Raw genomic sequence first — 27591 nt, 5'->3', positions numbered from 1 at the left:
ATCCACCAGGGCAGCGGAAACCGACTTGCTTTGCCAGCCCAGGGTTGGGGCAGAGGCAGGCCTCATGCAGGGGGCCATGGCTCTGGGGGACTTCCTGGACGAGGTGGCCTCAGAGCTGGGCCTTTTCCGGTGGGGAGTGCTTGGCCCCCCCAAGCTCAGCAAGCCGGTGTGGTCCCTGCCGACCCTGCGGGAGCTCGGGACGTCCCCCCACGCCCGTGCTGGCGGCCCTCGCCGGGTGGTGAGCTCATCCCGGGGGGCGGTGTCGCCAGTGCGGCCCAGGCGCTCGAGCTCGCCGCTCACCCCCGCCCCCGATTCCTGGGCGATTTTTACCAATTAAGGCTTTCTCGCCCGGCCGGGCCGGGCCGTGCGCGGGGCGGGCGCGGGGCGGGGGTGAGGCCAACAAGAAGGCGGGCGGCAGCGGGCCATTCGCGTGGAAGCGCGCGGCGCACAGCGGACGCCAGCGGAGCCAGGAGGTGCCGGGCACGGGCGCGAAAACGAGCCAGGCGCCACCCCGCGGTCGCCGGCCGCCCGCTGGGACAGCAGGTAAGATCTTGGAGGCCGGGCTCCGCGCGGACAGGCGCCGCGCTGCACCGGGGCGAGGGTGGCAAGGCGGGCGGAGAAGCTTAGAGAACGCAGGCGCCAGCACGCGCCCAGGCCCGGACCAGGTGGAGCTGGGGTGCGTCAGCAGGACACCAGGAGTGGTGCCCGGGAGCAGCTTCCCCGAGTTTACCCACCAGCCGGTGTGTGCGTCAGGAGTCTGGGAGCCCAAGGCCATGGGAGTCCCTGAACGTTTGGTAGGAGATGGGTGCAGGCGTGGGTGTCCATGAGACTGCTGCTTCAAGGCTGTCTGAGAAGGAAGGACCCAGAGGGTAGGACCCTGTGTGGGTTGAGGGTGAGTGGACACCTGGAAGGACACCTTGTAGCTAGTGTGCCTGCTGGGAGGGCACGAGTCCACAGGGCACCAGCTGCCAGGGCATGGGAAGCTGGTTCCTGGGCTTTTGCGCTCTGTGGCTCTATGGAGCTGTGGTGGGGTGTGGCCAGGCACCGCCAGGCCAGATTCACTGGCTGGGCTCATCCCAGGTTGGCTTTGAGTTGGATGTTCCCTGCCAGCCAGGATGTGAGTAGCTCTGGCCCCAGATTCCCATGCCACTGGGGCCAGGAGAAGTGGGTGAAGTCAGCTGACTGTCCCGTTTGTATGTGGTGCTTTGGGTGGCACAACCAAGGTGGGCACAGAGAAGGGTGCTCAGGAAATGGGCGCCTTCCCCTGCCTCACCTAGACTCGCTGTGCCAGCCCAGGCCTCTTTTCATTGTGCCAGTTGGCTGTTCCTCTCCCTCCCAGTGCTCCCTGGCTACACAGGCCTAGAACCAGCTGGCTCCATAGGCGTCCCAGCTGAACAGCCTCTGCACTAGGGGCTATAGCTGGAGAGCCAGGCCTGGGGTCTGAGGGCCAGGGTTGGGGTGGGGGCTGGGTGTGCCTAACATCCAAGAATCTACTCCAAATAAGGGAAAATATGAAAGAGCTGGATTTTGGCTTCCCCAGACTGCCCGATCTGGGGGCTTTGAGATGGAGCGCCATCTGGTGGTGATACTCTGTCTTCTGGGTGCAAGGACCCTCTACACTCCCACCCCTCCCTCTCTCCAAATAGGGAAAGCCTAGGGCTGGAAGCCAGGACATCCAACTTATGTCCCCTTGTTTGCTGAAGCTGACCACTGGATAGTTGCTCTGACTCAGTTTCCCTGCCCTCTGTTTGAAGGTTAAGGAATGAACACAGATGGTCCCTTTGGATGGCACTTAGTGGACACAGAATCAATTCTTGATTGCCATCCCTGGAGCCTGTTTTCCAGTTGGAAGCAGGGGAGGGGGAAGATGACCAGAAGAACGACTCTAAACCCGTGGCCTGGCAGGGAGGGGTTCATCTGGGTGCCCCTTTACAGCTTTCCCTCCCTCCTACACCCCAGCCCTCAGACACGGTGGATGGGAAATTTTCTACAGGTGTCTGAGAGTGTTCAGGAGAGGGGCAGAGCATTTGAGGGTGGACCTCAGTACTGGAAAATGCCATCTGGACCCCCTGCCACCACCGTTGGTGGAGAAAACTCAGTGGGGTGACAGACAACCGGAAAGAGATATGCTGGGAGGCTGAAGAGATGCTGGCTGGAGATCCCAGCCCCACTGCAGGTCACGCAGACACCCAGGGCCAAGTAAGAATCAACCATATTTGGGCATGACTTGTTGGAGGACCCAGGCCTCCTTCTCCCACTGGTCTTAGCAGAGAAAGGAATTACTACTAGCCTGTGCCTCCATCGAAGAATCGAGCAGTAGGGCCATAGACATGCCTTTCCGGAAAAAAATACATAAGAGAAGGGGATGTGTTGTGATTGCACAGGATGCCCTGGGCTTTGCCGGTCCCTGTCTTCCCAGGGCCTCCCCACAGTCTCCAGAGTTATCAGCCAGAAAAGAACTCCCCACTGCCCTTGGGCCATAGTCCCAGCACCTCGGCAGGCCCTCCTCAGCCCCCACATTTGCCCTGGCTTCCCTCTCCTTTGGCCACCCCTGCAGTGCCACACTGCCCAAAGCCGCTCACACCCCAGTGCTTACAGCCTGCCAAGTCTTCTTTGAGGCTCCCCTCCCCCAGCAGGCCCCTCTGGTTCTGGAAGGCTACCCCCATCCCTCCTGGGGGGCACTCAGCTCAGGGGTCATTCCACCAGGAGAGCAAACCTCCCCCTCCTCCCCATCTGGTCCCCCAGGTGGGTGGTGTGGTGCGGTGGGCTGGCTCACTGTCCCCACTCGCATCACGCCTTGTCCTTTGCCAGCGCTCATTGGCACTCCTGGCCCCTTACAGGGTTGGCTGGGAACTCCTGGAGCGCCTGCCACTGCCCTCCTGGCCCAATGCCCCATTTCCTCCTCGGGCGGGCAGGAAGGCAGGCAGAGGGCCGTGGGCAGCGGGCAGCACAGGTGCAGAGGCCAGGGGCCGGCAGACTCGCCAGGCCAGCGGGGACAGGGGCCTGGGAGGTGGCTGGCCTGTGGGCTGGGCCGCCGACCAGCCGTGACTCCCTCGTGTTCTCCACGCAGAGGGCTTGAAGAGAGCCTGGCCCCAGCTCCCCCCGCCCCGCCCCGGCTCCGGCAGATGCTGCTGGAGTGTCTGCTGGGCAGACTAGGCCTTTTACTGGGCACCCAGGCCTTAAGCCTGGGAGCAGGTTACCCCATAAGCAAGGTACGCACAGGTTTACTTGTGCTTACTTACTAATCCGTGGTGCAGAATTTCACTTGTTTTTCGCATATTGTGAAATTGTGCACTACAGTTTAGTAAGTAAACACAATTAAGCCCGTGCTTACCTTGCTTACTGGTTAATCCGCCTCTGCCGCGGAGGGGTGCAGAGACCCGGGGAGGCAGGGACCCGGGCGGGGAACCCAGGTGCCTAAGCCCCACGTGACTGCGGGAACTCGCGCCACCCCATCCCCGGGGGCCAGGAAGGAAAGTCCCTTGTTTGCCGTGGATGCAGAGGCCCAGCCATTCCGTGCCCAACGCTGCTCAGCCTTTCCTCGCCCTGGGGCCCCGAGCGTGTTTCCCTGAGCGCGAGCGCCAGGCCGCGGGGCCAGGGCGCATCCTCCGTCTGTCCGGCCCTGCGACCCTCCCATGGGCCCAGGGGGTCCCACGGCTGCTGCCGAGGAGACCGGCAGGTTAAGGGCCACGGGGGTGGGCATCCCGACGGGCGGGGCGGGACGGGCGCGGCCCGGGAAGCCCCGCCCCGCGTCCCCGCCCCGTCAAAGCTCCACCCCCCCGGTCCCGCCCACCACCCGCTTTTAAAGGGCTCGCTCTCTCCGCAGCCCAGCCTCTGCTGTCGGCCTCGGCCTGCGCGCTCCTGGGTGCCTGCAACTTTAATTAAAGGGCCGTCCCCTCGCCGAGGCTGCAGCACCGCCCCCCGGCTCCTCGCGCCTCAAAATGAGTAGCTCGCACGCCCGGGCGGGCCAGAGCGCGGCGGTCGCGGCTCTGGGAGGCGGCGCTGACAGTCGGGACTCCGAGATGCCGGCCACCGAGAAGGACCTGGCGGAGGACGCGCCGTGGAAGAAGATCCAACAGAACACGTTCACGCGCTGGTGCAACGAGCACCTCAAGTGCGTGAGCAAGCGCATAGCCAACCTGCAGACGGACCTGAGCGATGGGCTGCGGCTCATCGCGCTGCTCGAGGTGCTCAGCCAGAAGAAGATGCACCGCAAGCACAACCAGCGGCCCACCTTCCGCCAGATGCAGCTCGAGAACGTGTCGGTGGCGCTCGAGTTCCTGGACCGCGAGAGCATCAAGCTCGTGTCCATTGGTGAGGGCTCCGCGCGCGCCCCCGGACCGCCCCACGCCTTGCCGGCCCCGGCCAGCCCGCGCGGGCCTCAGAACAAAGGCGCGGCGGCCGCGGACCGCTACGCGCCCCGCCCGCGCCGCCCTGCTGGCTTGCGCCCAGGCTGAGCTCACATCCTCCGCAGGCCGCGCCCGCTGCCGCGCGCCGCGGAGGGAGAGAGCCCGGGTCGGCGGACGTGGGTTGCCCCCCCATCCCCAGTCCCTGGAGCAGCGCGGAGGGGCCCCCTGGCCTACAGGAGTCCGTGCTTCCGAAACCCATTGTTTGGGGCTCGCTGTTTTTCTGGCCCTAGAAGTTAGTCCTCCCCCCCCCACGCCCTTGGACATAACTCCAACCCCCAGTTGAAGTCGCGCCCAGGGAACATGGGGGCCAAAGAGATCCAGAGCTAGCCAAGGGGCTCCAGCAATGTGTCTGGGCCTCTGGTCTACTTTGGCACCATCTTGGTCAAAACTTGCTTTCGTGGAGGCCATGGGCTCTGCATCCAGAAGGCAGGAGTTGTTTGGGAGGGGCTCGACCCTCAGCGCTGGGCTGAGTGCCAGCCAGTGTTCCTGTCACTGAGCTGGAAAGGTTGGCCCTGACCAGGCCAACTGTAGCATCTTCGGCCCTTCTCAAGATGGGAGGCCACAGGAGAACAGGCACTGTGTCTGGCCATTGGCGGGATGGGAAGAGGAGAAAGGATGAAGTTTCCTTCCTTGAGAAGTGAAGGGCTTCGCAGTTCTTCCTGCTGCCCAGCATGGCTCATGCTGAGCCAAGACCCTGCTGAACTGGGACTCAGGTGCCCCAGCCACACAGAGGGCAGGTCCCAAGGGTGGCAGCTATTTCCAACGAGTGCCAGACAAGATGAGGCCCACCCCCCAGTCCCAGCCTCAGTGTAGCCAAGCTGAGTCATCTCTGAGTCCTGGGGGGGGCAACCGGATGTGGGGAGGCTGGCGGGCCACACCCCAGCTCTCTGGGGGGGGGTCTCCTCTCTACTCCCTCCCCCTCCTCCCTCTTGTGAGCTGGCTGGAGCAGGCCTGGTTCCCAGAGCTTTGCCATATAAGGCAAAAAAATGTTGGAAAGCAGCAGTGATTAGGGGAGGGCGGGGGCTGGGGAAAAGGGGGTGGGATGGGGCGGGGCCATCCGAGGAGGCATTCTTCCCAGCCCAGGGCCCTTCTTCCCTCCCTCCTTGGCCAGGGGAAACGGGACAGTAGAGACTGGCCTAATATGGACCAGGGGGTGGGCCCTACCCTACCCTACCCTACCCTACCCTACCCTACCCTACCCTACCCTACCCTACCCTACCCACCAGGACAGGGGCCTGGCCTGGCTATGTGCCCTTGGTCTTCTTTGGGCCTTGCTAGGACACCCCTGGCCTGGACCACCCTACTGCCAGCCACCTGTGGCAGTTTAAAGGCAGTGACCGGGGCAGGGAAAGGACAAGCCCTAGGGCAGATTCACTGAGCTGCCCAGCTGGTCCTCAAAGCACTGCCCGTGTGGCCCATCAGTGGCTCTTCTGCTGGGGTCCACCCCCTTCTCACCTCACCTTGCCTCACTCCCTCCAGCTGACTCATGAGACCCGTAATTTCTCTGATTATAGGCCCTTAGATTCCAGAGGGGATTCCAAAGATGAGCTCTTAAGAAGTTCATTGGGTCACAGCCCAACCCCTGGAGAGCTCCTCTCTCTCCTGGGTGGGGCTGAGGGGTTGCCTTGGTGACAGGGGTGAAGGGTGCCCACCCAGGGTGGAGGAGGCAGCGCCCTAACCACTTCCCCTGTGGTGAGCAGGGCGGCCTCCCACAGCCCAGTGACCCGTTAGGTGGGAGGGGGGTGGGCAGGCCGGCACAGCTGAGCTGAGCTCTGCTGAGGCAGCGGGATCCAGGGAGCCACACCCATTGCCTCTGCTGGCCGCCCAAGCAGAGACCCCCCCCATCCTGGTCCCTGAGCTCACTGGGCCCTCCCCTCCTCCAGCTGGGGCAAGGGAGGCCTCTGGAATCCTCATGTGTATCAGTCACCCCAGCAGGCCCTGACTGGGCCCCAGTGAGTCAGGCCCAGGCCGCCCACCCGCTGGTTCCTCCATGCTCAAGGCCCCTCCCCTGCCCCAGCCTGCAGTGCCTCCTGTCAGCTCAGCTCTGCGGTGGGTGGGGGCCCCCGCACCCCTGCACCCAAGGGGTCCTTGCCCAACACCTCCGCTTCCCCTGCCCCGAGCCCCAGCCCCACCCCAGGGCAACAGTGGTATTTCCCAAGCACCCGCCCAGCCTTCCCCTTCCCAGGCACCGTTCCCACCCCTCCCATCAGCATGCGGTCAAGTGCCCGGCTTCTGGGCTCTGCTACCACCCAGCCCCACAGGCCCCCAGGGATGGGCGAGGGCCCTGGGTGGGCAGCTGCATAGCATTCACCCAGTCACCCTCCAGAGCCGTCCTCTCTGGACCCTGTGGAGGCCCTCCTTGGCCCTGTCCATGGGCCCAGCATGTCCTTTCTCTGGCCCCCATGGCCCTGTGATTGCACGGTATTGTCATCATGTCTCTAAGGCCCCCATTCACTTCTTAACCCCCCTGCACATCTGCAGGCTCTGGGCAGACAGAGCCCAGTCCATGCCCCATCGCCCTGGCTGGGGGGCTTTCCCTCCTCCCTGGTCCCTGAAAGCTCCATGAGCTACCAGCCCCTGACCCACTTGCCTGGGGCTGTCATTCCTGTCCCTCACAGACAGTAAAGCCATCGTGGACGGGAACCTCAAGCTGATCCTGGGCCTCATCTGGACCCTGATCCTGCACTACTCCATCTCCATGCCCATGTGGGATGAGGAGGAGGATGAGGAGGCCAAAAAGCAGACACCCAAGCAGAGGCTCCTGGGCTGGATCCAGAACAAGCTGCCGCAGCTGCCCATCACCAACTTCAGTCGGGACTGGCAGAGCGGCCGCGCCCTGGGTGCCCTGGTTGATAGCTGTGCCCCGGGTGAGACGGGGCAGGGCCTGACGCAGTGCCCACTGTGGGCAGGGCAGGGGGATGGCTCTGCGAGGTCCTGAGGCCCTCGGGCTCACAGCTCTCTCCCCCCTGCAGGCCTGTGTCCTGACTGGGACTCCTGGGATGCCAGCAAGCCCGTGAACAATGCGCGAGAGGCCATGCAGCAGGCTGACGACTGGCTGGGCATCCCTCAGGTATGTGCCAGCCTGGGCAAGGTCAAGCTGCAGTGGGCAGAGGCTCCGGGGCTCAATGACTCCTGTCTCCTGCCTGTGACAGGTGATCACCCCTGAAGAGATTGTGGACCCCAATGTAGATGAGCACTCTGTTATGACCTACCTGTCACAGTTTCCCAAGGCCAAGCTGAAGCCAGGGGCGCCCCTGCGACCCAAACTGAACCCAAAGAAGGCCCGCGCCTATGGGCCAGGTAAGTGGGCTTGGCTTCGCCAGGGGCTTCCCTGCGGTCCAGCATTCTCTAAGCTGGGAAGCCTGGAGGAGATTCACTCATGTGGTGTCTTGTCACTGAGGAGCCAGTTGTGGCTGGTCAAGCTGGCGATTTGGTCAGACAAGAGCATGCAAGGAAAAGTGCTTTAGAGGAAGGACCCAGCAAGTTCTACAGTCAGTGCTGACGAGCAAGGTCCAGACAGCAGGGATGCTACAGGGACACTGGGAATCACAAAGGATCAGGGACCGAGGCAAAAGGTTAGGCAACTGGAGTGTCAAACCCAGGTGTTCCAGAAAACAGGCACAGGCCTGCCCCAGCAACAAGAGCACAGCTGGGTCCTGCAGCCATGCTTTGCGCACTGGGGTTTGCACTAAACGAACTTGCCCTGTTCAGAATGTGCCTGGCTAGGAGCCGGCAGTGTATGGTATTGGGCTTGCAAAGAGGGAAAGAGAAGGGAGGATGTGCTCCTGGTTCTCCATGGCTGAGGGGTGCAGGGACGTGACCGCCGGCACAGCTGGCTCTGTGGCTTCCTCCCTTCCCCACAGGCATTGAGCCCACGGGCAATATGGTGAAGAAGCGTGCCGAGTTCACCGTGGAGACCCGCAGTGCCGGCCAGGGTGAGGTCCTGGTGTATGTGGAGGACCCAGCTGGACACCAGGAGGAGGTAGGGACACCAGCAGGCAGGGGAGGGTACTGTGGGGTCCACTGGGCTGGGCAGCTCGTTGCAGAGGTTCATGGGTTCCCCCCACAGGCAAAAGTGACTGCCAACAATGATAAGAACCGGACCTTCTCTGTCTGGTATGTCCCCGAGGTGACAGGGACCCACAAGGTGAGCCCTCAGCCCACAGGGAGGTGGGGGGGAGCAGTGGCAGGGGGCCCTGACCTCGTCCTCATGGCCTGCCCCTCCTGGGAACAGGTCACGGTGCTCTTTGCCGGACAGCACATTGCCAAGAGCCCCTTCGAGGTGTATGTGGACAAGTCACAGGGTGACGCAAGCAAAGTGACCGCCCAGGGCCCTGGCCTGGAGCCCAGCGGCAACATTGCCAACAAGACCACCTATTTTGAGATCTTCACAGCAGGTGAGTAGGCTGCCAAGGGTCGGGGCAGCCATGGTGGGCCCGGAGAAGCCAGGTGGCCCCATGGCTGACCCGGCAACTCATGACAGGAGCAGGCACGGGTGAGGTGGAGGTTGTCATCCAGGACCCTGCTGGGCAGAAGGGGACGGTGGAGCCTCAGCTGGAGGCCCGGGGAGACAGCACATATCGCTGCAGCTACCAACCCATCATGGAGGGTGTCCACACAGTCCACGTCACCTTCGCTGGTGTGCCTATTCCTCGCAGTCCCTACACAGTCACAGTTGGCCAAGGTAGGCTGCCCCCAGCCTCCCCAGCTGCCACCCTGGGTGTCCTGTGGCAGGACAAGGGCCAAGTCGAACCCTACAGGCTGCAGCCCCTTCCTTGGTGGCACCATTGCCCTCAGCCCATCACCTCCTGTGCTTCCACTGTCTGGGCACACCTTCTCTTCCTCCTACCTGCTGGGTCCCTGTCTTCCTCCTCTCGCCCCGTTGGCGCTCTGTCTCTTTCCTCTCCATGCTTTCACCTTTGGACGAGCTCGTTCCAGCTGTCTGGAGACTTGCTGTTCTCTGCTCTGCCTGCAGGTCAACGGTACTTGAATCTGTCTTCCTTGGTGTGGGGTGCCGGGCTGGGGGCTTGTGGGCTGGCGTGGAGCAGGGGAAGGAGGCCTGTCCCATCCTGGCCTGGGTAGCAGGGCCCAGCGTCCCAGTGCATTCCGGTTCTTTCTTGTGCATCCTGTACCTGTTTATCAGGCCAAGCACTGAAGAGTGCTCCGATTCTTGCCCCTGCCCCTGGGGGGGCCCTGGAGTGGGGCTCAGCCCAGCTGCCCAATGGCTCATCTGGTCCCTCTGCCCACAGCCTGTAACCCCAGCGCCTGCCGGGCCGTTGGGCGGGGCCTGCAGCCCAAGGGCGTGCGGGTGAAGGAGACAGCCGACTTCAAGGTGCACACGAAGGGCGCAGGCAGTGGGGAGCTGAAGGTCACCGTCAAGGGCCCTAGTAAGTAGGGGTAGGCCGGGTGTGGGTGGCCACAGCCCCCTGGATGGAGCTCGGTCTCAGTCTTCTCGTTTTCCCACAGAGGGTGAGGAGCGGGTGAAGCAGAAGGACTTGGGCGATGGCACCTATGGCTTTGAATATTACCCCATGGTCCCTGGCACGTACACAGTCACCATCACATGGGGCGGCCAGAACATTGCACGCAGGTGAGAGACTCAGCAGTGTCTTCTCCCTGTTTAGCCATATGCCCTCCAATGGCCCTGGGCAAGCCCACCTCCTCTCCCATTTTCCTATCTGAGTGATAAAGACAAGACAGGCTTGCCCTGCCCTGCCCAGAGCCTTCTGGACAGGAGGGTGGCTCTGGCACCTGCCCAGGCTGCCTGCCTTCCAGGGTGGCACATCTAGCCATGTGGCTCTCCCCTTCCAGCCCTTTCGAGGTGAAGGTGGGCACTGAGTGTGGCAACCAGAAGGTGCGAGCCTGGGGCCCTGGGCTGGAAGGAGGCGTCGTGGGCAAGTCAGCGGACTTCGTGGTGGAGGCCATCGGGGATGACGTGGGCACCTTGGGTGAGCTGGGGGCTGCAGTGGGCAGGCGAGTGGGGCAGGGCTTGCTCAGAGGCTCCAAGAGGTTTAAGGACTGCCTGCCTGCCCTGCGGCTCTGGGCCCTAATGGGACTGGGGGCCTTCGGCAGGCTTCTCGGTGGAAGGCCCATCCCAAGCCAAGATTGAGTGTGACGACAAGGGCGATGGCTCCTGTGATGTGCGCTACTGGCCCCAGGAGGCTGGCGAGTACGCAGTGCACGTGCTGTGTAACAGCGAGGATATCCGCCTCAGCCCCTTCATGGCGGACATCCGCGAGGCCCCCCAGGACTTCCACCCGGACAGAGTAAGTGTGCAGGGCTGTCCCGCCCACCCCTGCCAGCCAGGTCACTCTGCGTCCGTCCCTGGCCCCTGACCTCTCGCTGGTCCCTGTTAGGTGAAGGCCCGAGGGCCTGGGCTGGAGAAGACGGGCGTGGCAGTCAATAAGCCAGCTGAGTTCACAGTGGATGCCAAGCTCGGGGGGAAGGCCCCCCTGAGGGTCCAAGTGCAGGTAAGGAGCCCTCCTGGGGGTGCACAGGGATGGGGGCCCAGACGCCCCAGTCCTGGGGTACTGACAAGCTGGGCTGCTCCTTGCCCCTTCTCTCCTTTACCAGGACAATGAGGGCTGCCCTGTGGAGGCGGTGGTCAAGGACAATGGCAATGGCACCTACAGCTGCTCCTACGTGCCCAGGAAGCCCGTGAAGCACACGGCCATGGTGTCCTGGGGGGGTGTCAGCATCCCCAGCAGCCCCTTCCGGGTGAGCTGCCTCGCCTCTTGAGGAGCCTTGAACAAGCCTTTAGCCAGTCCCCCAGGGTTCCCTGCTTTCTTGTTTTTTTTTTTATTAGTGCTTACTGAGATATAATTTTCGTAGCTTATAATTCACTCATATAATATATATCAAACCTGTTGCTGTTGAATCAATTCTGACTCATAGCAACCCTGTAGGACAGAGTAGAACTGCCCTATAGGGTTTCCAAGGAGCGCCTGGTGGATTCGAACTGCCGATCTTTTCGGTTAGCAGCCATAGCACTTAACCACTACGCCACCAGGGTTTCCTTTAATGTGTTTTTAGCATATTCACAAAGTTGTGTAACCATTGCCAAAGTCAGTTCCAGAAGCCTTGTACACATCAGCAGTCACTTCCCATTCCCCTCCCCCCGCTCCTGGCAGCCCCTAATCTGCCTTTTGTCTGTACGCCTTTCCCGCTTTTAGATATTCCACGTAAGTGGGTCAGTCATGCAGCATTTGTGCTTTTGTGTCGGGCTTGTTTCACTCAGCGTAAGGTTTTCAAGGCTCATCCGTGTCGTAGCTTGTATCAGAACTTCTCTCTTTATGGCCGAATGATATTCCGTTGTGTGAATAAGGCCATGTTGTATTTATTGATTTATCTGTTGATGGGCATGAGTTGCTTTTACTTTTGAGCGCTTATGAACAGAGCTGCTATGAACATGTTTGTTCAAGTATTTGTTTGAATGTCTGCCTTAAATGCTCTTACACGTGTAGCTAGGAGTGGAATTGCCGGGTCACATGGTAGCTCTACGATCGACTTTTTGAGGGACTGCCAGACTGTTGCCCGCAGCAGCTGCACCATTTTACATTCTCCCCCCGGCAATGCACTTTCTCCGCAGCCTCACCAACACTTACTGTTTTCCCTTTTTCTTCTAAGGGAGTCCCTGGATGGTGCAAATAGTTAAAATGTTTGGCTGCTAACTAAAAGGTTGGCAGTTCAAGTCCACCCAGAAGTGCTGTGGAAGAAAGGCCTGACATTGTACTTCTGAAAACTCAGCCATTGAAAATCTTGTGGAGTATAGTTCTACTCTGACACACGCGGGGTCGCCAGGAGTTAGAGATGACTCCGTGGCAACTGGGTTTTGGATTTTCTTCTAAGAGTTTTATAGTTTTAAGGGTTAGGCTTCGGTCTCTGTTCGATTTTGAGCAGCTACCAGGCTGCCCTGCACAGCAGCTGTCCCCAGTAGAGGGGGAGCCCCTTCTGCTCCTCCAGGTTGGTCATGTCCGTGCCCCTGTGCCCTGCAGGTGAACGTGGGAGCTGGCAGCCACCCAAACAAGGTGAAGGTCTACGGACCAGGAGTGGCCAAAACAGGGCTCAAGGCGCATGAGCCCACCTACTTCACTGTGGACTGCACGGAGGCGGGCCAGGGTACAGCAGGCTGTGGGCAGGGGGGTGGGCAGGTGGACTGTTGGGGGTTAGCTCCCTATGACCCAGCCTCTACCCCCTCGCCCACCACAGGAGACGTCAGCATTGGCATCAAGTGTGCCCCTGGTGTGGTGGGCCCAGCCGAAGCTGACATTGACTTTGACATCATCCGCAATGACAATGACACCTTCACGGTCAAGTACACGCCCCGCGGGGCTGGCAGCTACACCATCATGGTCCTCTTTGCTGACCAGGTAGGTGCTGCCAGGCTCAGCCCTCCAAGCCTCCTGGGTGTGTAGGTCTGCTCCCTTCTCACCCTGCCCCCACTCCTGCTCCTGCAGGCCACCCCCACCAGCCCCATCAGGGTCAAGGTGGAACCCTCCCATGATGCCAGCAAGGTGAAGGCAGAGGGTCCTGGCCTCAGTCGAACAGGTGAGCATGCCCCCCCCCCCGCCAGGGGAGGTCAGGGTCCCAGGGGTACGGGCTGAGGTGCCTCTACATGGTTGCTGTGTCTCCTCAGGTGTTGAGCTTGGCAAACCCACCCACTTCACGGTCAATACCAAAGCCGCTGGCAAAGGCAAATTGGATGTCCAGTTCTCAGGCGTGGCCAAGGGGGATGCGGCACGGGACGTGGACATTGTCGATCACCATGACAACACCTACACGGTCAAGTACACGCCTGTACAGCAGGTAGCTGTCTTGGCCCTGAGGCTGCCCCGCCCGCTCTACCCGCCTGGTGGCCTGGCAGCCTGGCGGCCTGGCCCCGGAGCACTTGGTGGAGTGGGTGGGGCTAGGACCTGCCTGGCTCCCCACTCCTGAGCACTTCCCAGCTTTTCTTGTCTGACTTCTGCTGGGGGCCAAGTCACACAGCCTCTTCCTTTCTGCACCTTCCCAGGGCCCAGTGGGCATCAATGTTACATATGGAGGGGATCCCATCCCCAAAAGCCCCTTCTCTGTGGGGGTATCTCCTAGCCTGGATCTCAGCAAGATCAAGGTGTCCGGCCTGGGAGAGAGTAAGTTATTGGTGGTGGAGGCTGGGGCTTTCTGAGGACACCCCCACAGCTAAGTCTGGCCCCAGGGGTGACCTGAACCCGGTTTCACATTTTTCTCCCTCCCTCCCTTCATCTTTTTGTTGTTGCAACAGAGGTGGACGTCGGAAAAGACCAGGAGTTCACGGTCAAGTCAAAGGGGGCTGGCGGCCAAGGCAAAGTGGCATCCAAGATCATGGGCCCCTCGGGCACCGTGGTGCCTTGCAAGGTGGAGCCCGGCCTAGGGGCTGACAACAGCGTGGTGCGGTTTGTGCCCCGTGAGGAGGGGTCATATGAGGTGGAGGTGACCTATGATGGGGTGCCTGTGCCTGGTAGCCCCTTCCCGCTGGAGGCTGTGTCCCCTACCAAGCCCAGCAAGGTAATCGGGCCTGGTGGGGGGAACCCTGTTGTCTCTACACCCACCCTCATCCTTTTTCCTTCTGGTTCTTTGACCACTGGCCTGGCCTGCTTGTGCCTGGGTCAGACTGAGGGCTGAGGTCAGGGAAGAGGTCTGGCCTCAGCTCCTGACCTTCTCTCTCCCTCCTGCCTGCCCGCAGGTTAAGGCCTTTGGGCCTGGGCTACAGGGGGGCAATGCAGGCTCCCCTGCCCGCTTCACCATCGACACCAAGGGAGCAGGCACGGGTGGCCTGGGCCTGACAGTGGAGGGCCCCTGCGAGGCCCAGCTTGAGTGCCTGGACAACGGGGATGGCACGTGCTCTGTGTCCTATGTGCCCACTGAGCCTGGTGACTACAACATCAACATCCTCTTTGCTGACACTCACATCCCTGGCTCCCCGTTCAAGGCCCATGTGGTGCCCTGCTTTGACGCATCCAAGGTCAAGTGCTCGGGCCCTGGGCTGGAGCGGGCCACAGCTGGCGAAGTGGGCCAGTTCCATGTGGACTGCTCAAGCGCGGGCAGTGCAGAGCTGACCATCGAGATCTGCTCCGAGGCAGGGCTGCCGGCCGAGGTGTATATCCAGGACCACGGCGATGGCACACACACCATCACCTACATCCCGCTCTGCCCTGGCGCCTACACTGTCACTATCAAGTATGGCGGCCAGCCAGTGCCCAACTTCCCCAGCAAGCTGCAGGTGGAGCCTGCTGTGGACACGTCCGGTGTGCAGTGTTACGGGCCTGGTGTTGAGGGCCAAGGTGAGGGGCCCTCCCGGGGACCAGTGGGGAGGAGCCAGCTTCTCAAAGGCACTGTCTGTGGCCCCAGAACCCCATACCTCCCACCCCATGGCCCCTGCAGGTGTTTTCCGTGAGGCCACCACTGAGTTCAGCGTGGATGCCCGGGCTCTGACCCAGACTGGAGGGCCACATGTCAAGGCCCGAGTCGCCAACCCCTCAGGGAACCTCACAGAGACTTACGTTCAGGACTGCGGCGACGGCACGTACAAAGTGGAGTACACGCCTTATGAGGAGGGTGAGTGCCACACCCCCAGGACCGCAGGCGGGTGGGTGAGCAGACGTTCCAGCACCTCCTGACCAGTAGCCTGCCTGCAGGCCTGCACTCTGTGGACGTGACCTACGATGGCAGCCCTGTGCCCAGCAGCCCCTTCCAGGTGCCCGTGACTGAAGGCTGTGACCCCTCTCGAGTGCGAGTCCATGGGCCAGGCATCCAAAGTGGCACCACCAATAAGCCCAACAAGTTCACCGTGGAGACCAGGTGAGGGAATGGAGCCAGCCTGGGCAGTGGGACGGGTGGCCTCAGGACCTCCAGGGAATGACCACGTGTGTTTGGGCCCAGGGGAGCAGGCACAGGGGGCCTGGGCCTGGCTGTCGAGGGCCCCTCCGAGGCCAAGATGTCCTGCATGGACAACAAGGATGGCAGCTGCTCAGTCGAGTACATCCCCTATGAGGCTGGCACCTACAGCCTCAACGTCACCTATGGCGGCCACCAAGTGCCAGGTGAGGGGCGGGGCCGCAGGGCCAGGCTGGGTCACCCCCATCAGCCTCATCTCATGTTGCCGCTGCCCCTCTGGCCCACAGGCAGTCCCTTCAAGGTCCCTGTGCATGACGTGACGGATGCGTCCAAGGTGAAGTGCTCAGGGCCGGGCCTAAGCCCAGGCATGGTCCGTGCCAACCTCCCTCAGTCCTTCCAGGTGGACACCAGCAAGGCGGGCGTGGCCCCACTCCAGGTCAAAGTGCAAGGGCCCAAAGGTGAGTGCTCACCACCTGGGAGGAATGGGTTCTTGCTGAGGAAGCCAGGCGAGGCAACCTAGCACGTGGAGGCCCACATCCCAGGGAGGCGGGGCAGTGGGAAGGGGGAACCAGAGCTGAGGTATATGAAGAGGGAGGGGGATAAGATTTAGCCCTTAGGCAGCGGAGCAGGCTAGAGGCAGGGAGAGGGTCTAAGATGGGCACCTAGATTAGACACCAGGGGCTTGGGGACCATTCCTAAGATAAAGGACCAGGTAAGGGACCAGGCAGGTTAAGGGCTGGGGGGTGCAGGGTGCTTGACTAAGCCCTGTGGGCTAGGGTAGGGGTGGAGGGCCCACTGGGGCCCAGCTGAGGCCCTGTGCTCTGGGACTGGGGCCAGGCCTGGTGGAGCCAGTGGACGTGGTGGACAATGCTGATGGCACCCAGACTGTCAACTACGTGCCAAGCCGTGAGGGGCCCTACAGCATCTCTGTTCTCTATGGGGACGAAGAAGTGCCTCGGAGGTAAGAGGCTAGGCCCTCTGCCTGCAGGGAGGGTCCTAGCTGGGTGTCAGGAAGCCCCTCTGACTGCTGCTAACACCCCGGTCCAACAGCCCCTTTAAGGTCAAAGTGCTGCCTACACATGATGCCAGCAAGGTGAAGGCCAGTGGTCCGGGGCTCAACACCACTGGCGTGCCAGCCAGCCTGCCTGTGGAGTTCACCATCGATGCCAAGGACGCCGGGGAAGGGTTGCTGGCTGTGCAGATCACGGTGAGCCAGCCCCTGCGCCTGCTGTCTGGGCTGCAGCCTAGCCCCGTGCTGGGTGACCCAGCCAGGCACCTTGGGGATAGCCCAGGCTATGTTGAGTGGGGGGTGGGCAGGTGGGCGAGGCCTGCTTGGTAAGCCTGGGGCAGGACAGTTCTGGCCCACTTGGGGCTCATATCTCCTGGTAGGAGCTGCACCTGTTCTCTGAGGCTGTGACTCCCCTGAGAAATGGTGACAGGTGGTGACTTCCCCATGTGACCTTGTGTGAGCTACGAGAGCCCTTTGAGCCTCGATTTGCCCGCCTGTAACAATCAGAAATTTTCTGACAGGGGCAGGCGGGAAGTCCGAGCCTTCAGAGCCTACAGGCGGCTCCTCCTAGGGCCTGAGGTGGGGCTGGAGCAGGCCCTGTCTGGGCCACAGCCCCCCAGGGCTTGGGCCAACCCCCGCCCCTGTGCTGTGTTCTGGCAGGACCCTGAGGGCAAGGCCAAGAAGACGCACATCCAAGACAACCAGGACGGCACATACACAGTGGCCTACGTGCCTGATGTGACTGGTCGCTACACCATCCTCATCAAATATGGTGGTGATGAGATTCCTTTCTCCCCGTACCGTGTCCGGGCCGTGCCCACAGGCGATGCCAGCAAGTGCACTGTCACAGGTGAGCGAGGCCCCCGTGGGCCGCCGCGGCGCTCGGCACGGGGCTTGGGTGTGCCTGTGTGCAAGGGCTCGCTGCTTGGGGCGGCGTGTGGGAGTTGGGGGCTGCCCCCTTGAGTGACTCACTTGACCTTTCTCCTTGCTCTCTGCCCTCTCACCTCAGTGTCAATCGGAGGTCACGGGCTAGGTAAGCTGCTTGCTGGGGCCACTCCCCATGCCCCTCCTGCCCAGAGGGGCGGCTTCCTTTCCTATTCTGTGCTGTTCCCAGACAGTTCCAGCTGCAGCTCTTGGTAGGGATGTGGGAGGGGGTGCAAAGGCGGCGCCCTGGGCCGCCGGGCTAGGGCCCAGGGAGGCTTCTGGAGCTGAGCATGAGCTGCTCGGGCCTTGCCCCTCTCTGGGCCTCTGCATCCCCATCTGAGGACTTGGGTTGCAGCCGGGAGCTTTTGGGGTGAGGTGCATCGTGAGGGCACCCCCCTCCCAGGAGCTTTGGGGTCTGGGGATCTTGGCACCCCAGGGAAGCACTTGGGAGTGGGCAGCAGGCCCTTCCTCCTCGCTTCCTACTTGGTTGGCCTCCAGGGCTCCTGCGTGGGCTGAGGGAGCCCTGGCCAGATCCGCAGATCCCCCCCAGCTCCGCAGCTGTGCATGAGCAGGGGGTGGGGGCTGTAGTGCCATAGAACTGCCCTCAGTGCTTGAGCGGGCAGCATGGCGGGGGCCCTCCTGCCACTTGCCCTTTCTCCCCTTCCAGTCCCAGCAGTGACGTTATTCAGACTATTCCCAGCTAGGCCGGGAGGTTTACTGGCCAGAGCCACATCAGAGTCACTGATAGAGCTGGGGCAAGGTCTCCAAAGGCTGCAGGCTGGAGAGGAGGACATGAGGGGGCTGAGTTAGAAGGCGGCTCGGGTTTGTAGAGCAGGCCTTGGGGCCTGGGAATGACAGGTGTGTGTGCAGGGCAGTGGGGCAGGGGAGCTAGGGCCAGACCCGCAGGCCTTGGGGGCCAGGGGCAGGGTCGAGGCTTAGCCTGAAGAAGTGACCTCAATTTACCCATCTGCTGTGTGAAGGATGGGGGCAGGGAGGCTGACAGGGCTGATATAGCTAGCATTCAAGTAGATAGATGGACTAGGCCAGTGGCCATGGGCTTGAACTTGGAGGACAAACTGGCCAATGCTGTCTGGGGCTGGGGGCTGGGGCTAGGGCAACCATGAGGTCCGGGCTGGAGCCACTACATAGATGGAGACTGAGCCGCGGGAGAATAGGTGTGGGATGAGGCCTTCCTGGAGTGGGCCCAGCACAGAGTGGGCAGCTGGCGACCAAATCAGAGTTAGGAGAGTGGCCTGGGAGGTGGAAGCGAGTGGCCAACGTGGTGCCCAGTGCAGTGGGAGCCCTCAGCCAATGGCGAGGAGGGCAGATGCCTTTCTCCACTTCAGGGAGGCCCCTGGAGCTTCCACAGCCAGGCCCAGTTCATAACGTCACTGTCCCTCCCCTGTCCTTGGCTGCTCTGCCCTGGCTGTAGCTTGGGCGTCCTGTCCCTGGGTGTCAACGCTGCTCCTCCAAGCCTGTTGCGCTGCGCTCTTTGGTGCTAACCCCACCGCTTCCCTGCTGCTCCCCTGCTCCTTGTCTTGGCTGGCTGTGCTGGGCTGCCTCTCCCGCTGTGACCCTTTCTGGTTGAGCAAGTGTTCTCAGTCGTCAGGAAACTCCAATTTCACCTTCAGGCCTGGGGGGGCGTGTCACAGCCCCACGCTGCCGCAGTGCTCACTCCGTCCGCACACGGGGCTGGGGCTGGGGCGCGGGGCTGAGGTGGTCGGCAGCTGCTCCATGGCGCTGTCTGGGCCAAGGTAGCAGGAGGGGCAGTTTGCCTGCAACAGCAGCAGTGGCGGTATGGGCCTCCATGCCCTTCCTCCTTCCTCCCTGGCACCTGGGTGCCACCTCTCAGGCCTCTCCCCTCAGGGACAATGCTCATCCTAAGAAAGTCTCCTTGGCCGGAGGTGGCTCAGGAGAACGTTTCCTGCCTTCTGAGAAGCCACTCACTGTCCCCAGCTTGGAGGGCTGAGGGCGGAGGGCCTGGCCGTGCTTGGGTGGCATGGGGAGAAGCTGGGGCATCCAGCTCACCGCTGGCCTCCCCTTGGGGGCATACCCTGCCCCACCAGGTGCTGGCATCGGCCCCACTATCCAGATTGGGGAGGAGACAGTGATCACGGTGGACACGAAGGCAGCGGGCAAAGGCAAGGTGACCTGCACGGTGTGCACGCCAGACGGCTCGGAGGTGGACGTAGATGTGGTGGAGAATGAGGATGGCACATTCGACATCTTCTACACGGCTCCACAGCCCGGCAAATACGTCATCTGCGTGCGCTTTGGTGGCGAGCATGTCCCCAACAGCCCCTTCCAAGTGACGGTGAGGAGCAGGCTGGGCAGCGGGCAGTGGGGGTTCTGGGCAGGGCCTGGCCTGCTCCCCTCATGCCCCTCAGGACAGCAAGTCACCAGCTCTCATGCTTTGCCCCACAGGCTCTGGCTGGTGACCAGCCCACTGCACAGCCACCATTGCGGCCGCAGCAGCTGGCCCCGCCGTACACCTATGCCCAGGGTGGCCAGCAGTCCTGGGTATGCATTGCCTCCTTCCGTTGTGCCCACCTCAGCCCAGGGGATACACGGGGGTAGGGGTGGTCGGGTATCCTGAGGGATCCCCAGACCCTCCTGCAGCCCCTCACCTGGCCTCTGTCTCCACTGCAGGCCCCAGAGAGGCCCCTGGTGGGAGTCAATGGGCTGGATGTGACCAGCCTGCGGCCCTTTGACCTCGTTATCCCCTTCACCATCAAGAAGGGCGAGATTACCGGTGAGTGAGGGTGAAGGAAGGAGCAGGGCAGCCGCTGGGGCAAGGGCGTGCCCCAACAGGCTGCCCCGATCCCACCCCTGCTGCTGCCCACAGGGGAGGTACGGATGCCCTCGGGCAAGGTGGCCCAGCCTGCCATCACTGACAACAAGGACGGCACTGTGACCGTGCGCTACGCCCCCAGTGAGGCCGGCCTGCATGAGATGGACATCCGCTATGACAACATGCACATCCCAGGTGGGCTGCCTGCCACCCCCCCTCACATCAGCTCCCTGATGTCCCACGGGGGTGGGAGGAGCCAGGGGCAGGGGACTGGAGACCCACACACCCGTCTCCCTGTCTCAGGAAGCCCCCTCCAGTTCTATGTGGATTACGTCAACTGTGGCCACGTCACCGCCTATGGGCCTGGCCTTACCCATGGTGTGGTCAACAAGCCTGCCACCTTCACTGTCAACACCAAGGATGCAGGCGAGGGTGAGCAGCAGCCCTAGTCTTGACCTATGCATGAACCCCTTACCTGCCATCTTTTGTGCCCCAAGATGCCCTCAACTGGCTGAGAGCTGGACACAGAAGACATGCCCTAAGGGGAGACCCTCTCTAAATAGAGACCTTACCTAAATCTGGAAGCCTTGCCTAAATAGAGACCCTCTCTAAATGGAGACAGACCCTCAGTAGAGACCCTCTTTAAATGGAGACCACCCCCTTAAACAGAGATATTCCATAAACGGAGATCCTCCATGAACGGAAACAAAAAACCAAACCTATTACTGTAGAGTCGATCCTGACTCGCGGCAGTGTCGTGTGTGTCAGAGTAGAACTGCTCACACGGTTTTCTCGGCTGTGATTTTTTTTTTTAATTGAACTTTAGGCGAAGGTTTACAGAACAAACTAGTTTCTCATCAAACAGTTAGCACACACATTATTGTATAACACTGCTTAACAACGCCGTGACATGTCAGCACTCTCCCTTCTTCTCAACCCTGGGTACTCCGTTACCAGCTTTCCTGCCCCCTCCTGCCTTCTCGTCCTTGCCCCAAGGCTGGTGTGCCCCTTTAGTCTCGTTTTTTTATGGGCCTGTCTTATCTTTGGCTGAAGGGTGAACCTCAGGAGTGACTTCATTACTGAGCTGAAAGGGTGTCCGGGGGCCATACTCTCGGTTTCTCCAGTCTCTGTCAGACCAGCAAGTCTGGTCTTTCTTTTTGTGAGTTAGAATTTTGTTCTACGTTTTTCTCCAGTACAGTCTTCAGGGACCCCGTATTGCGATCCCTGTCAGAGCAGTCAGTGGTGGTAGCCGGGCACCATCTAGTTTTATTGGACTCAGTCTGGTGGAGGCTGTGGTAGGTGTGATCCATTAGTTCTTGGCTGTAGTCTTATGAAAGTAGGTTATCATTGCTGGGTGGATTCGAACCACTAAGCTTTTGGTTAGTAGTCGAGTGAAAACTTTTAGCATCACCCAGAGACCTCCCTAAGTGGAGACCCCCCTAAATGGAGTTGCGCCCTGGCCCCTGCTTGGCAGTCGGGGCCCCTCTCACTCAACCTCTCTCCAGGAGGCCTGTCCCTGGCCATTGAGGGCCCGTCGAAAGCTGAGATCAGCTGCACTGACAACCAGGATGGGACATGCAGCGTTTCCTACCTGCCTGTGCTGCCCGGCGACTACAGCATTCTGGTCAAGTACAACGAGCAGCACGTCCCAGGCAGCCCCTTCACTGCCAGGGTCACAGGTACGTTGCACCAGGGAGGAGCAAGGGAATCAGGAGGGATGAGGCAGGGGGCAGGCATGGGCCTCCTCTGTGGTTGAACTTGCAGTGATGGCTGCCCGCCTGCCCCTGCCCAGGTGATGACTCCATGCGCATGTCCCACCTGAAGGTGGGCTCGGCCGCCGACATCCCCATCAACATCTCAGAGACAGACCTCAGCCTGCTGACAGCCACTGTGGTCCCACCCTCGGGCCGGGAGGAGCCCTGTCTCCTCAAGCGGCTGCGCAACGGCCACGTGGGTAAGGAGAGTGCTGGCCCTCCAGCAGCGGGCCTGGGGGCTTCCTGCAAAAGGAGGGAGCCTGATGGGCCTCTCCTTTCCCGGCTGTGCCCAGGGATCTCATTCGTGCCCAAGGAGACCGGGGAGCACCTGGTGCACGTGAAGAAGAATGGGCAGCACGTGGCCAGCAGCCCCATCCCGGTGGTGATCAGCCAGTCGGAGATTGGAGATGCCAGCCGCGTGCGGGTCTCAGGCCAGGGCCTCCATGAGGGCCACACCTTTGAGCCTGCCGAGTTTATCATCGACACACGGGATGCAGGTAGGCAGTGGCAGTGGCCTGCCATCTGAGGGGGTGCAGAGCACTGTGGTCAGCCCCTGGCTCAGGGCTGTCCATCCTGTAGGCTATGGGGGCCTCAGCCTGTCCATTGAGGGCCCCAGCAAAGTAGACATCAACACCGAGGACCTGGAAGACGGCACGTGCAGGGTCACCTACTGCCCCACGGAGCCTGGCAACTATATCATCAATATCAAGTTTGCTGACCAACACGTGCCTGGTGAGTGGGGCACGGGCGCGCCCTCCTTGCCCCCGGAGCCACCTGCAGGCGTGTAACCTGTGCAGGGGTGACTGTGCTCTCTTCCTACAGGAAGCCCCTTCTCTGTGAAGGTGACAGGTGAGGGACGTGTAAAAGAGAGCATCACTCGGAGGCGACGGGCCCCTTCAGTGGCCAACGTTGGCAGCCACTGTGACCTTAGCCTGAAGATCCCTGGTAGGGGCCTCTGGGAGCTAAGGGTGGTCTCAGGGCTGAGGGAGCTTCAGACTGTTGGGCATTAGCCTCATTTGGCACCAAGCAGAGGGGCAAAGCCTTGGTCACGCCCTCACTAGTATCCCCCCCGCCACAGAAATTAGCATACAGGACATGACAGCCCAGGTGACCAGCCCATCCGGCAAGAGCCACGAGGCTGAGATCGTGGAAGGGGAGAACCACACCTACTGCATCCGTTTTGTGCCCGCCGAGATGGGCACCCACACGGTCAGCGTCAAGTACAAGGGCCAGCACGTGCCTGGAAGCCCTTTCCAGTTCACCGTGGGGCCCCTAGGGGAAGGGGGTGCCCATAAGGTCCGCGCCGGGGGCCCTGGCCTGGAGAGGGCCGAAGCTGGAGTGCCAGGTAGGCTGCTGGGTCCCCTGAGTGGGCCTTGGGTGGGTATGGAGGGAGGAACAACGGCTGAGGCCAGGAGCAGGCCTCCTGAGCACATGTGGCCTCCTGCAGCTGAGTTTAGCATCTGGACCAGGGAGGCTGGGGCCGGGGGCCTGGCCATCGCTGTCGAAGGCCCCAGCAAGGCTGAGATCTCCTTTGAGGACCGCAAGGACGGCTCCTGTGGTGTGGCCTACATAGTCCAGGAGCCAGGTACTGGAGGGACCAAGGAGGTTGGGTCTTGGCATGGGTGCTGGTGGGCCCGCTCTCCACCTGAGCTCCCAGCTCTGCCCAGGCTGTTGCTGGGAGGTGGAGCCTGAACACTGCAGACATGGGGTCTCCCAGCCCAGCCCAGCCCAGCCTCCTGCTCTCTCTCTCTGCCCAGGTGACTACGAGGTCTCGGTCAAGTTCAATGAGGAGCACATCCCTGACAGCCCCTTTGTGGTGCCTGTGGCCTCTCCGTCTGGTGACGCCCGCCGCCTTACTGTTTCTAGTCTTCAGGTGAGGCACTGAGAGAAACCGCCAGCGCTGGGGCCCCTGCCACCCAGCGAGGCCTGGCCCAGCCAGACCAGAGGTGTTGCGCAGGGCCGGCCCTTGGCCCCGGCTCAGGTGCCCCACGCAGCCTCTGCTCTGGTTGGGTTCAGCCCACGCCTGGGGGTGGCAGGACCCACCCCTGCCTACCGCATGGGGTTTTTCTCGTGCCTCAGGTCTAAAGGCTTTGAACAGAAGCCCGTGCCCTTTGAGCACCAGGGCTGAGGTCTAAAGAGGGAGAGCCTGCTAGGGTGGGTGCTGCCGCAGGGCAGGGTCACCCTCCCTTTCGGCAGCCTCAGGGGTGTATGACTGCAGAGCGTGTGCCTGGTGTGGCAGGTGGGGGGTCTGGGTGGGCAGCGGGCGTGTGCCTGTGGCTTCCTGCCCCTCTCAACTCAATGGCTCTCCCTCTTTAAACCAAGTTGGACACCAGATGGGTAAGTGCGGCCCGTGGGCCTCCTGCTTTCTGGGGCTTTCTTCCCTCGCCCTGGTCCCACGTCTAACCACATCTGCTGTGCTTCCAGGAGTCAGGGCTAAAGGTCAACCAGCCAGCCTCTTTTGCAGTCAGCCTGAATGGGGCTAAGGGGGCAATCGATGCCAAGGTGCACAGCCCCTCGGGAGCCCTGGAGGAGTGCTATGTCACCGAGATCGACCAAGGTGAGGCCCTGTCCCTGCCCGGCCACCCAGCCATCTGCCCTGGCCCCACTGGGGCCAGCGGGCCTCCCCTCAGTGCGAAAGGAGGCTACAGATTCTGTAAGCAGCCAACCCCAATGCCTCAGCCCCTCCACCAGGCAGCTGTCCCCCTCACCAGCTGAGCCCCTAGGAAGGAGAGGGCCTGCTGCAGAGGTCTAGGCACAGGGCTGCTGCGCCCTGTAAGCAGGGGCTTGCAGACAGGCCAGGGGCAGCCCAGGGGGGTGGGAGGAGCCAGCTGGCAGGCCCTGCCCTTCCCTAGCACCGTGGCATGGAGCAAGTTCCCACATGTCTGCCTCTGAACCCCAGTAAACACGCAAGGAGTGTGGCGCTCATGGTAACCTTCCTGAGTAGGTTGTGGGGCGGGGCGGGGGGGACGCGGTGGGTGTTGCTTGTAAAGATTCAGTCCAGCCAAGTCATATTGGCAGGCTGCTGGAGTGTTTAATGCTTCTGCCCTTCAGCCTTCAGGAAGTCTGGGCCAGGGAATGGGGTGAGGGTGCCCAGCATGGCACCTGGGCAAAGCAGAGGGGCCGCAGTGGGGCTGCTGGGTTTGCACTGGCGGGTGAGGAGACGGGGTAGACCAGGCTGCTCCCAGGGGAGATGGTGTCTGTGGGTAAGAAGAGACGGAACCCCAGCCACAGCCACGCCCTTCTGCTCCTCAGATAAGTATGCCGTGCGCTTTATCCCTCGGGAGAATGGTGTCTACCTGATTGATGTCAAGTTCAACGGCACCCACATCCCTGGAAGCCCTTTCAAGATCCGAGTCGGGGAGCCTGGGCATGGAGGGGACCCGGGCCTGGTGTCAGCCTATGGAGCAGGCCTGGAAGGCGGTGTCACAGGTAGGTGCTGCTCCATGGTGACAACAGGAGGCACATGGAGGTGATGGGCCTGTAGCTGAGCCCTGCTGCAAGGTCACGATGTGGGCCCTGCCTGGACCCCCTTTATCCCCAGGGAGCCCAGCTGAATTTATCGTGAACACAAGCAACGCAGGAGCGGGTGCCCTGTCGGTGACCATCGATGGCCCCTCCAAGGTGAAGATGGATTGCCAGGAGTGCCCCGAGGGCTACCGCGTCACCTACACACCCATGGCACCTGGCAGCTACCTCATCTCTATAAAGTATGGCGGCCCCTACCACATTGGAGGCAGCCCTTTCAAGGCCAAAGTCACAGGTGAGCCTATTGCCAGACTATGGGTGCCCACCCAATGCCTGGCCCTCAAGTCTCCCCTCAGCCCAACGCACTCTGCTCTGCAGGCCCCCGCCTGGTAAGCAACCACAGCCTCCACGAGACCTCATCGGTATTCGTGGACTCCCTGACCAAGGCTGCCAGTGCCCCCCAGCACGGGGCCTCAGGTCCAGGTCCAGCAGATGCCAGCAAGGTGGTGGCCAAGGGCCTGGGGCTAAGCAAGGCCTATGCAGGCCAGAAGAGCAGCTTCACAGTGGACTGCAGCAAAGCAGGTGGGCAGCCCCGGCCGGCGCCAACCTTTTGGAAGGAAAGGGCCAGGCATAAGACAAGATGGAAACCTGGGAGGCGTGGGGTGGGGACTGCCTCTTGGGGCCATAACCATCCCTTCCTAGGGTCACCTCCCTTGTGGGCCTCCCTGCCATCTCCACTACTTGGTACAGTGCCTTTTGGAGCCCAGCCCTCTGAGGAACTGGGGTCAGAGGGTACTGTGGCCCGGGCCACTCCTCAGGAAGGGACATCCTCTGTTCTGGGGGAGGGGGCAGATAGGAATGGGAGGAGCGGGTCAGGGCCTGGGACTGAGGCCCCCACCTTCTGCAGGCAACAACATGCTGCTGGTGGGTGTTCATGGCCCGAGGACACCCTGCGAGGAGATCCTGGTGAAGCATGTGGGCAGCCGGCTCTACAGCGTCTCCTACCTGCTTAAGGACAAGGGGGAGTACACGCTGGTAGTCAAGTGGGCTGACGAGCACATCCCAGGCAGCCCCTACCGTGTCACAGTGCCCTGAGCCCAGATGCCCTTCCATTCCTGTGCCAAACCCTAGCCAGCCCCCCGGCCCATCCTGCGCTGCTCTCACCCGCCTCCCCCACCTGTGGCCTTGCAGCTTTCACTTGGAAAAAGGAGAAGAGGGAGCCATTTGGTGTCCTGCCTGTCTTTGGTCCTGTGAGGAGTGGAGGGTCCTGTGCACCCCCCCCTCCCAGTTCTCTACCCTGCCAAGAGGAATAAAGTTATGCTTCTGTTCTCCTGTGGTGGCCGTAGCTTTCTTGGTGGGGGCGGGGGGGGGGACTAGGTCTAAACCAACCTGGCTGGGGCCCTGAGTGTTACCCAGGGCTCCTGCTCCCCCTCCCCCACCCTCTGGGAGTTCCAGACTCTACACTCACCTCCTCCCTTCCTCTCTGGTTTCAGACCCACATGGCGGGGCGGTGCTTCCAGAGCAGGGCCTGGTGTTCATGAGTTGTCTCTGAGAGCTGACTGTGTCCTGAGGAAGGCTAGGCTGTGGGCAGGCAGCAGGAGGCAATGTGCTGGGCTGGAGGACCCATAATTAGGCCGAGGAGGTTCAAGGGAGGTGACCAGATCATTGAGGCCTTCTAAGCAGTCGTTTGAAACCAAAGCAGGCCTGGTTGTCTTCTGGGTATCTCCAATGTGCCACCATTCTCCCGGATAATGGATTGTCCCGTGGATAATGGATTGTCATGGGCCGGCATCTCACAGGACAGCCCCACCCCAGGTGTCCTTGCCCAGGCTGCTCTCCCTACATAGGCCGGCCATCTGCACCTGTGCCCTCCCCTCTACACTGTCTCCGCCCAGTGGCACTTACACCACCTTAACGACCAAACCAAGCTGCCCGTCCAAGTCCCAGGCTCCCAGTGCTGACCCTGCGTGGCACTTGATTGTCCCCGTTGCGGCTGTACAGCCGCCTCATCACTGCCAAGCAATGCCCAGCCCTCCAGGAACCCAGGGAGTGGACGCAACGCAGCTGCGCCCAGGGTTCCCCTCACCTGGAGGGCTGAGGACTCGCTGGCCACGCCCCTCCCGGAAACGCCCTCGGGGCGGTAGAGTCTGGAGCACCACCTGCTTGGAAAGGAAGGAGTAGGCATAGGCAGTGGGAGGAGGGCCAGGGAGGGGAAAGTGCCGCAGCCTGGGTCCGCCATCCCTATGCGTTAGACCCTGAGCCCCCGAGCCCCCTAAGGCTCCTGAGACTTTATTCCTCTCCCCCCTCACGTTAAGTGCTCGTGCCACCTCCCAGGCCTCCGGCGCAGTGCGCCGGGGCCCAGTAAAAGGCAGCAGTGGCCCGCAGGGG

The 27591-nt window shown here is 61.7% G+C and overlaps 1 protein-coding gene across 2 annotated transcripts; it reads left to right on the top strand.

Moving 5' to 3' along the window:
- The first annotated feature begins 421 nt into the window (after window positions 1–421).
- On the top strand, window positions 422–26532 carry FLNA (filamin A). 2 transcript variants are annotated; one of them, XM_049871815.1, is made up of 48 exons: window positions 422–543; window positions 3827–4314; window positions 7028–7276; window positions 7382–7479; window positions 7562–7709; window positions 8273–8391; window positions 8479–8556; window positions 8644–8806; window positions 8893–9093; window positions 9659–9796; window positions 9876–9999; window positions 10221–10357; window positions 10482–10675; window positions 10766–10879; window positions 10983–11126; window positions 12404–12527; window positions 12618–12778; window positions 12866–12956; window positions 13045–13214; window positions 13420–13537; window positions 13669–13931; window positions 14110–14707; window positions 14808–14981; window positions 15062–15224; window positions 15306–15466; window positions 15548–15718; window positions 16098–16221; window positions 16311–16467; window positions 16930–17119; window positions 17279–17302; window positions 19260–19507; window positions 19618–19713; window positions 19843–19945; window positions 20039–20179; window positions 20288–20416; window positions 21490–21663; window positions 21777–21938; window positions 22032–22235; window positions 22318–22470; window positions 22561–22683; window positions 22817–23083; window positions 23186–23323; window positions 23496–23611; window positions 24163–24295; window positions 24991–25167; window positions 25280–25498; window positions 25582–25785; window positions 26111–26532. In XM_049871815.1, the coding sequence occupies exons 2-48, from the start codon at window positions 3942–3944 to the stop codon at window positions 26296–26298; spliced, it is 7944 nt and encodes a 2647-aa protein (XP_049727772.1). In that variant the 5' UTR covers window positions 422–543; window positions 3827–3941; the 3' UTR covers window positions 26299–26532. The 2 variants fall into 2 exon arrangements, with proteins under 2 accessions (XP_049727772.1, XP_049727773.1); XM_049871816.1 differs by lacking the exon at window positions 17279–17302.
- Window positions 26533–27591: the final 1059 nt, after the last annotated feature.

Source organism: Elephas maximus, chromosome X (assembly GCF_024166365.1).
Source record: "Elephas maximus indicus isolate mEleMax1 chromosome X, mEleMax1 primary haplotype, whole genome shotgun sequence".
Lineage (NCBI taxonomy): Eukaryota > Metazoa > Chordata > Mammalia > Proboscidea > Elephantidae > Elephas > Elephas maximus.
Note: the sequence above shows the minus strand (reverse complement) of the source record. Positions and strands in the feature narration are given on the sequence as shown.

Bases quoted from the DNA above. Each gene is read 5' to 3' on its own strand.
- FLNA (XM_049871815.1), top strand. From the start codon at position 3,942: ATGAGTAGCTCGCACGCCCGGGCGGGCCAGAGCGCGGCGGTCGCGGCT. The intron at 13,215-13,419 runs GTAGCTGTCTTG...GCACCTTCCCAG, and splicing joins AGTACACGCCTGTACAGCAG to GGCCCAGTGGGCATCAATGT. The intron at 13,932-14,109 runs GTAATCGGGCCT...GCCTGCCCGCAG, and splicing joins CCCCTACCAAGCCCAGCAAG to GTTAAGGCCTTTGGGCCTGG.